At 37.3% G+C, this 10,196-nt stretch overlaps 1 protein-coding gene and 1 non-coding gene across 2 annotated transcripts; both read right to left on the bottom strand.

The window, feature by feature from the left end:
* Nucleotides 1-515: 515 nt before the first annotated feature.
* LOC128279803 (small nucleolar RNA R71) lies at nt 516-618 on the bottom strand. The gene has a single exon (XR_008269998.1). It is a non-coding gene; the product is annotated as a small nucleolar RNA R71 (small nucleolar RNA).
* A 7,031-nt stretch (nt 619-7,649) lies between these two features.
* On the bottom strand, nt 7,650-9,894 carry LOC128296614 (uncharacterized). The gene is made up of 6 exons (XM_053032047.1): nt 9,723-9,894; nt 8,875-9,617; nt 8,645-8,764; nt 8,250-8,352; nt 7,914-7,984; nt 7,650-7,829 (listed from the first exon to the last, which is right to left on the bottom strand). The coding sequence occupies exons 1-6, from the start codon at nt 9,892-9,894 to the stop codon at nt 7,650-7,652; spliced, it is 1,389 nt and encodes a 462-aa protein (XP_052888007.1).
* Nucleotides 9,895-10,196: the final 302 nt, after the last annotated feature.

Here is a 10,196-nt window from a genome sequence, read left to right as displayed (position 1 = left end):
CTTCTTCCCTCCTTATTAAGCATTCAAACTCCCTCATTTTCATGCCACAACATCAAACACTCCTCCTAGATACAAGCAATGGCCGAACTTCTTCAAAATTTTTCTCCCTTTCTTTTTCTTGGTTTTTCGGCTAGGAGATGGCAAGTATGAACACCCCTTTTTTTTTGTTCACTTTCCTATTATTCCCATCATTTGTTAAAAAAAATATTAAATTAGAATGAGTGGAGCATCATCACTCCTTGGCCGGCCACCATGTATTTTATGGGTAATTTGACATGCAAAGCCATGCTTCCTCTCCCTATTATTAATTACTCCTTATAATTCATCTATCATCTTTTCTAACTTCGTCAACTAGGTCGTTTTCGAATTAATTCACATTCCTAAAGCTAATATTAAGTATTTAATTTCTCATATATTCACTGTCACACAAAAATTTATGTAATTAAAACACAAAAATAAATTTTTGGCTCGGTAATGTGGTCTCGAAACCACATTTCGACCAGGGTCTAATTAGGGTTGTCACAATATCTTTTCTTTTGTGCAGATGGATTTAGAAACACTATATGATGCATGAGAGAGATACAATGATTTATTGAGAAGGTGCCCTCACCATGGGTTACCTTTATGGCAATAGGTTCAAACTTTCCACAATGGTTTAAACCCCTCAACTAGACAGATGATCGATACAGCGGCCGGTGGAACCATAAATAACAAAACACCTGAGGAGGCTTATGAGTTCATTAAAGAGATGTCACTGAATAATTATCAGTGGCATGTTATGAGAACAAAGCCAACGAAATCAGCCGGTGTTTTCAACCTAGATGCAGTCACCATGTTATCAAACCAGGTAGAACTCTTGAATAAAAAGATTGAAAGTCTATGTGGTTCTGCGCAGGTACATTCAGTGATGCAGTGTGACATGAGTGGAGGTGGAATGGGCAATTTAGAATATTTACCCTTCAGCCCCAGCATGGAAGCATGGAAAACGAGCAAATAAATTACATGGGTAATAATCTTTGATCTCAAAATAATCCTTATAATAACACTTACAATGCAGGTTGGAGGAACCACCCAAACTTTTCATGGGGAGGCCAAGGAAATTAGAGACCACCACCCCCTCCAGGCTTCCAACAACAACCTTACCATCAAAAGAAAAAGTTGAACCTTAAAGAGATGATGACGAAGTTTATTTCAGTGGCAGAAACCCATTTTTAAAACACTAAAACTGCAATTAAAAATCAACAAGCATCGATTCAAGGGCTCGAGAATCAAATAAGATACTTGGCTAAGATGATTTCAGAATTACCACAAGGGAGCCTGCCTAGTAACACCAAACCCAACCCAAAAGAGCATGTGAAAATAGTTACCCTAAGAAGTGGGAAAGTGTTAACTGAATCTGAAAAGAAGCTGCCATAAGAAGCTAATAGGAAAGAAGATGAAGAGGTAAAACTCAAAATTAGTGAAAAACCAGTGCTGAGGGAATACAAACCACCAATCCTGTATCCAGCAAAGTTGAAGAAAGACTGTATGGATGCACAATTCGGTAAATTTCTTGAACTTTTTGGACAGTTACATATTAACTTTCCTTTCATTGAAGCTATCTCACAGATGCCTACATATGTAAAATTTTTGAAGGAGCTTCTAACAAATAAAAGGAAGTTTGATGAGTTGTCTACAGTAGAACTCAACGAGGAGTGCTCGGCCATACTCCAAAATAAATTTCCAACCAAACTGAAAGATCCAAGAATTTTTACTATTCCCTGCTTAATTGGTAGTTTAAATGTTGAGAAGTACTAGCTGATTTAGGCGCTAGCATTAATTTGATGCCTTACAAAATGTTCAAGCAACTTGGCCTTGGGGAACCAAAACCTACTAGGATGAGTATTCAACTAGCTGATAGATTTATTAAATATCCTAGGGGTATTATTGAAGATGTACTAGTAAAAGTAGATAAATTTATATTCCCTGTTGATTTTGTTATGCTTGACATGGATGAGGATGTTGAGGTGCCTTTAATTTTAGGTCGCCTATTTTTAGCCACTGCTAGGGCTATTATTGATGTGGGTGACAGTAAACTTGTACTTGGGGTAGGTGATGAAGAGATTATCTTCAAAATTTATGATGCCATGAGATTTTCTAGAGAACAAGATGACTCCTGCTATTTTATTGATTCTATTGATCATGCTACTCAAGATTCGTTATAGGAAATCGTTTATAAGGACACGTCAGAATTGTGTCTTGCACAAGGAGAGGAGGTAAATGATGATGATTTTGTGTTAGGTAAGACAAAAGCTAAATTAAAATCTAATGAGTCTTCATTACGATAGAAGAATTATGAGGGAATTGAGGTAAACAATAAATTGAAATTAAAACACTCTGATGAAGAACCTCCTAAATTGGAATTAAAGCAACTGCCAAATCACCTAGAATATGTGTTTCTTGGAAATAATTCCACATTACCAGTAATTATTGCTTCAGATTTACAGCCATCCGAATAGGACGAGTTACTTCAAGTATTGAAGGAGCATAAAAGAGCTATAGCATGGAAAATTTCCAACATAAGAGGGATCAGTCCTTCTTTTTGCACACATAAAATTTTAATGGAAGATGAATATAAACCTTGTGTGCAAGCTCAAAGACGACTGAATCCTAATGTGACAGCCCTAATTTGACCCTAGTCGGAAAGTGGTTTTGGGACCACAAAACTGAGTCATAAAAATAATTAACCGTTATATTTTATGCTTATTGTATGTGAACATGCATGTGTGAAAGATACATACCTTAAATTTTGTTATTTGAATGTGAAATTTATTAAATAGGACTTATGTGAGACAATTGTGAAATGTGATAGCTAAATTGTAAAGTGGTCTATTAATGCATGTTGTCAAAAAGGTGGACTTGCATGTCATATTAGCCATTTTTTTTAGTGGCCGGCCATGATATTGATTAATATATATTATATGTGTTTTATATTAGCATTTTAATATACAAAATAAATAAGAAAATAAGATAAAGAGTTAGTGGGAGGAAAAACCAAAGGGAATCCATTTTTACTCCTCCATTGTCGTAGCTTGAAGTGAGGAAGAAGGAAATTTTTGCTTAAATTTTCAGCTTAGGTGATGGCTATAATGAGGTAAGTACTAAGAAATTCTTGAAAAATTATGCATAGTTTGGATGATTGGTTTGAATGCTACCTATTCCATGTTTTAAATTTGGGTTATTTGGGGGCTTGAAATTCGGTCAAGAAGCTAGAACTCTTAGTATATATATATTTTTCTTTATTAAATTGGATAGTAATGTGGAGAATGATGAATTGTTAAATTGCTTTTAACTTGAAGGTAGAGGTTAGAATATGTTTTAGGGAGATGCCGAATGTGGTTATTGTAGGTATCTTAAGAAATAATATTGTGGCTTGAGTTGCTAACAATCGGTTAAGGACTATGAGGATTAACAATTTCGCTATGATGTATAGGTGTTAATTATCATGTATTTAGATGATTGAAGATCAAGTAGTGGCTTAAATTCTTAGTGGCAAATGGCTATTATGGTGAAATGCAAATGTTAATATTTAGTTGCTAGTGTTTATATGTGTGTTAGCCGAATTTGAACTTGAATAATGATTTGAGCACAATGTGTTGTATTGATATTATGCTTAAGTGAAATTATAGATATATATATAATGAAATTGATTGGTGATACACATGTTTAAATAATATGTATGCAAAGGATGTGTGAAAGAGTGAATTAGTAATAATCTGTTTGGGACAGCAGCAGTAAAGTGATTTTGGAAAATCACCATAAATTGTGGGAGTTGAGTTAGAAGCTGAATAGATTATGTAATTAAAGCTTGATGAGTCTAGTTTCTTATAAAAGAAACTATAAAAGCAAAAGAATTGCCGATAATGAGATATTTGAAGTAATATGGGACAGTATCAAAATGACTTCTAGATCCCCTGTTCTATTTTTATAAAATCACTATAAAACGTATAAAAATAGTCAAATGATGAAATTTATATTCTTAGACTCCTTAATGAGTATAGTTTCAAATGAAATAAACAAGAACATGTTTTGAATTCTGTACAATGAGAAATTTATTTCGTAATAAAGAGTGGTCAGATTAGTCAAACAGTGAAACAAGGGAAACTTTAGGAAAAATCTGGTGTTGATTGGCTAAACTAAAAATTATGAAAATTTTATGGATAAAATATAAATGAGTCTATTTTCAAGAAAAATTTACGGAAATTGATTTGGAGTTTCGTAGCTCTAGTTATAAATAATTTAGTGACTGTTGCTCAGGAAGTCAGCTTATAGTGAAATTGTGATTATATTGTACACATTGATAAAAATTCGCAAATGAATTGCTTATTGATTTCTTATAAGCTTACTATAATCTGTATGTGTGAAAGTGAAATATATATGTATTATATTCTGAAAATAATATTTGAATAGTCAATTAATGATTAGTTTAAAATTTGTTGAATTAAAAGCTCAAGAGCATATGGGGGCAATTTCGAATAAGGGAAAAGAGAAAGTAACCGAGTAGCCATTTCGCAACCATTCAAATATATCCGAAGTAAGTTTTAAGTAGTTTTCTTTAGTATATAATTGACGATGCCACTATAAGAGTATAGTAGGTAAATTGTGATCTTTGGCTTGCACTTGAATTAAGATGTATAATAGATAATGCATGTATATGACTTATAGTTTGATGGCCACTTTGAATTTAAGATTAAATGATGAAGAGAATGAGTGATATGAGATATAACCATTGAGCTGAAATGTGAATGATGATGTGCGTATTGAGTTTATATTCGAATGTAATATGTGACTGTTAAGTGATAAGGTGACTAACATGTGTTATGATCAAATGTGTATGAGATTGAAAATATCCGGACATGAGATCCGCAGGCTATATGCTGGAAAAATATCCGGACATGAGACCTGCAAGCTATATGCTAGAAATATATCCGGACTTGAGGTCCGCAGGCTACGTGTTGGAATTATATTCGGGTTAAATCCCGCAGGCTTCGTGCTGGTAATATATCCGGGTTAAATCCCTGAGCCTAGTCTGGTATTATATCCGAGTTTAAAGTCCCGTAGGCTTCGTCTTTGGTGTTATGTTTGGGTTTTATACCTTGCGTGCCAAGTGTTAGTGAATTTGATAAAGTATATGACTACGAGATCCTATGCTAAGATGATAAATTGAACTCATATTACACATTAAGTGATTCGTATGTGATATATATATATTATATGTGAGATTGATCGTGACGAATTAAGAATGTGTAATGAGAAGCATATGAAAAGATGTTGTAAATTCATATGTATATTTGTATATGTGTGCATTCAGTTATTATGCAAAGTTACAAGATATTTTTTGATATGCTATTTATCTATGAATGTTGAAAGTAAGTGTGGGTAAGAAATGATACACTAGTGAAATTTGAAAGAATTGAAATTAATCCGGAAGCTTGTAAATACTATGTTTATATGAGTTTGAGTATAAACGGAGTAAAATGATATGTGCTTGTGCATAATCAGCCAAATAGTATTATACTCAGAAAGTGTTATGTGCTTTCGAGCATTTGGTTTGTTTTTAAGTTCAACTGTTTAAATTGCTTAAGACTTACTAAGCTTATGAAAGCTTACTTTGAATGTTATGTTTCTCTGTTTATTTTTGTAGATCGTTGACTCTTACTATTAGCTCGGGGATCGTCAGCACTTCGTCACACTATCTACTATTGTAGTAATCATGTGATTTGGACTTAGCTTATGGCATGTATAGGATAGACTATAAATAGAATGATATTTTGACTATTGTATATAAGCCATGCGAATATGGCATCTTATGGAAGTTTACTTTTATAAGTTTTAAATTCGATCCTTGTTTGTGTCTATTAGTTATATAAATAAATGATCTTTTATTTAAGAAAAGGTTCAAAATTTTACTGTTCTGATTCGATTCCTAATTTCTGGTAACATCTCATCCTATTCCGGTGACGGTTGAGGTAATTAAACTTCTAGATGCTGGAGTTATTTATCCTATTTCTGACTGTTCTTGGGTGAGTCCTGTGCAGGTTGTCCCTAAGAAAGGAGGCATGACTGTTGTGGCTAATGAGAAGAATGAATTGATCCCAACACGCACAGTCACGGGATGGAGAGTTTGCATCGACTATAGGAAATTGAACGATGCCACGAGAAAAGATCACTTTCCCTTACAATTCATTGATCAGATGTTGGAAAGATTATCTGGGCATATGTATTATTGCTTCCTAGATGGACTCTTTGGTTACTTCTAAATCCAAATAGCTCCTGAGGATCAAGATAAAATGACATTTACATGTCCATACGGTACGTTTGTTTATCGATGAATGCCTTTTGGATTATGTAATGCTCTTGCTACTTTTTAGTGATGTATGTTGGTCATTTTTGATGAACTCGTAGAAGACATTATGAAGGTATTTATGGATGACTTTTCGGTATTCAGTAATTCATACGGAGCCATCCCAATAATCGCTTGATAACTATTATTGTATGAAAATTCGGCTAACGACAAATAGTCTTCCCAGCTACCTCGGAACTCAATTACACACCCTTTCAACATATCTTCCAAAACTTGGATCACCCTCTTCGACTGTCCATCAGTTTGAGGGTGGAATGCCGTACTGAAGTTCAACCTAGTACCCAATGCCTCATGTAGCTTCTTCCAAAATCACGAAGTGAAACATAGGTCCCTATCAGATATTATGGAAACTGGCACTCCATGCAATCTTACAATCTCCGCCACATACAACCTAGCCAGTTTTTGCAACTAGTAATCGATGCAGACCGGTACAAAATGGGCAGACTTGTTTAATCGATCCACTATAACCCATATTGAGTCCTTCTTAGTAGGCGTCAAGGGTAGCCCACTAACAAAGTCCATAGTAATATTTTCCCACTTCCAGAGTGGAATCTTTACTGGCTGAAGAAATCTTGAAGGCAACTGATGCTCCGCCTTCACTTTTTGACAAACCAAGCATTTACTTACGAACTCCATAACCTCGCGCTTAAGTCCAGGCCACCAATAATGCTTACGCAAATTTTGATACATCTTGTTTCCACCAGGATGCATAGCATAGAGACTGCTATGTGCTTCCTACAGAATAGACTGCCTTAAATCATCGTCCTTTGGTATACACATTCTCCCATGGAAACACAACACTCCTTCACTATTTATCCCAAAGTTTGACGTCTCCCCATTCTCTACTTGTCTGAAACTAGCACCCAAAGTCTCATATGCTAATTACTTACTTCTTATCTGCTTAACCCATACTTGCTTTACTTGAAGTTCAGCTAACAAGCTACCATCATCCAACAAACTTAAACAGGCGAGCATAGCCCCTAAGTCTGACTTAACCTTGCGACTCAACGCGTCAGCTACCACATTTGCTTTGCCAGGGTGGTATTCAATCGTACAATAACCTTGTGACTCAACGCGTCAGCTACCACATTTGCTTTGCCAAGGTGGTATTCAATCGTACAATCATAATCCTCTAATAATTCCACCCACCTGGCTGCCTAAGGTTTAGCTCCTTCTGGGTGAGGAGGTACTTCAAACTCTTATGGTCCGAATAAATTATGCACCTCTTTTCGTATAAATAATGCCTTCATATTTTTAGCGCGAAGACCACTACAGCTAGTTCCAAGTCATGGGTTGGGTAATTCACCTTATGAGTCTTAAGTTGCTGTGACGCATTCGCAACAACCTTTCTTTCCTGCATCAACACGTAGCCCAAGCCTACATATGATGCATCATTATAAACCGTAAACTCCTTCCTAGGCTCTGGCTGAATCAACACAGGGACCTCAGTTAAGACCTTCTTAAACTTTCCAAAACTCTCTTACTTCTTGTTCGTCCATTCAAACGGTACTCCCTTCCTCAACAACTTAGTTAACGGTGCAGCAATTAATGAGAAGCCCTCAACAAACCGCCTATAATATCCTGCCAAGCCCAAAAAACTTCAAATTTCTAACACTGAATTGGGTGTTTTCCAGTGTAACACTGTTTCAATTTTTCGGGGATCCACCTTAATCCCCTCAACTGACACCACATGCCCTAGAAAAGTAACCTCCCTTAGCCAAAATTCGCACTTACTGAATTTGGCATACAACTGTTTCTCCCTCAAAGTCTACAACATAATTCTTAAGTGTGCATCATGCTCATCCTCATCTCTTAAGTACACTAAAATGTCATCTATAAAGACTACCACGAACTGATCCAGGTAGGGTTTGAAGACCCGATTCATGAGATCCATGAAAGCGGCAGGTGCGTTCGTTAGCCTGAATGGCGTCACCAAGAACTCGTAGTGCCTATAACGAGTTCTAAAAGCCATCTTAAAAATATCTATCTCTTTAACCTCAATTGGTGATACTCCGAATGCAGATCAATCTTCAAGAAAACGAAAGCTCCCCTAAACTGATCAAAAAGATCATCGATTCTCAGCAGAGGGTACTTGTTTTTAATAGTTAACTTGTTCAACTGCCGGTAGTCGATGCACATTCACAACTTTCCATCTTTTTTCTTTACGAATAACACAGGTTCTCCTCACGGAGACACACTTGGTCGGATGAATCCTCGATCCAACAATTCCTGAATCTACACCTTAAGTTCTACCAATTCCTTTGGTGCCATTCGATAAGGGGCGATGGACACCAGGGCCGTACCAGGTAACAACTCGATTCCAAATTCTACTTCTCTATTGGGCGGCAACCCTGGTAGCTCCTTGGGAAAAACATCAGGAAATTCCTTAACTGTTCTCAACTCCTCAACGTAGGGTTCTTAACCTCCGTATCGCTAATATAAGCCAAATGGGCTTTGCATCCCTTTTGTACCAACTTCTCAGCCTTTAATGCCAAAATCACATTCGACAGATAATTTCGGCGTTCACCAATCACCACCACTTCTTTATCCTCCGTCGTTCCTAACACCATTCTCTTTGGAGCGCAATCCAAGGTGGCTCGGTGTTTCACCAGCCAATCCAGACCCAAGATCAAATCAAACTCACTAAACGACAGTTCCATCAAATCTGCCAAAAAGGTAACCCCTTGGACTACTATGGGTACCTCCCTAAACAACTTATTCACTCCCACTGACTGACCTAACGGACTTATCACAGTAATCTCATTCGTAGTAATTTCAAACATATAACCCAAAGGTTCAGTCATATTGCATGCAACATATGAATGCGTTGATCCAATATCAATAAATGTGGTGTAAGGTAACTCATGAAAAAAGAACATACCCGTTATCACATCTAGGGCATCCCTGTCTACTCGGCAACGAGTAACATAAAAAAAAGCTGGCTGTCTCACCTTAGTATGGCCTACATTTTCGCCTGGTACTCCATGTCCACGTCTGTTGTAGTTACCGCCCTTGGCCTGCCCATGACCCCTTGGTGGCAACTGACCACCCCTTGGTGGTTGAACACCATCTTGACCCACGACTGGCACTTGGGTTGGCATTTTAGGGCAATTCCTGATCCTATGCTCCATATATCCACAAGCTAGACAAGCTCTCGTCCTCTTCCAGCACTCGCCTTCATGACCTTTTCCACAATCAGCACATGGTGGCACCCCTGGATTAACAGCAAGGGGCCCTGCTCTAACTGGCCCATCAACTCTGGCCCTAACCCTAAGCCTTTGTCCAACACCAGGAGTCTCAGCCTCCCTTTTATCCTTACCCCTTTCTTTTTCCCGATTTAGGTGCTCAGTGTGCTTTACCTCCTCTGCTATCTTTGCTTTCTCAACCAACTCCGAGAAAACTCGTTCCCTTTTTGGAGTTATCAATACTCTAAGGCTATCCCTAAGACCATCATCAAACCTAATACAACCCTCATAGTCCGTTGCCACCATCGCTCTTGCATACCTACTAAGGCGTAGGAATTCTGCCTCATACTCTACCACAGATTTGTTTCCCTGGGTCAGGTTCAGGCACTCCTTCCTTCTAGTGTCCACATAACTTGCACCCACATACCTTCCTTGAAACGCAGTTTTGAAAAACTCCCAAGTGACCTGCTCAGGTTGGGTGCCCTCTTTCACCGTCAGCCACCACTGGTAAGCTTCTTCCCTAAGTAGTGACACTGCCCCTTTCAACTTTTGTTCAGGTGAGTAGTCCAAGTCTTCCATTATCCTTTCAATGGCCTCCAACCAGTATT

The sequence above is a fragment of the Gossypium arboreum genome, chromosome 8 (genome assembly GCF_025698485.1).
Source record: "Gossypium arboreum isolate Shixiya-1 chromosome 8, ASM2569848v2, whole genome shotgun sequence".
Taxonomy (NCBI): domain Eukaryota; kingdom Viridiplantae; phylum Streptophyta; class Magnoliopsida; order Malvales; family Malvaceae; genus Gossypium; species Gossypium arboreum.
This window is presented reverse-complemented; position numbering and strand designations above follow the sequence as displayed.

Bases quoted from the DNA above. Each gene is read 5' to 3' on its own strand.
- LOC128296614 (XM_053032047.1), bottom strand. From the start codon at position 9,894: ATGGTGGCAACGGACTATGAGGGTTGTATTAGGTTTGATGATGGTCTT. The intron at 8,353-8,644 runs GTGTAGATTCAG...AACTCGTTATAG, and splicing joins AGGAATTGGTAGAACTTAAG to GCACTACGAGTTCTTGGTGA. The intron at 7,985-8,249 runs GTAGTCTTTATA...TGGGCTTGGCAG, and splicing joins CCTACCTGGATCAGTTCGTG to GATATTATAGGCGGTTTGTT.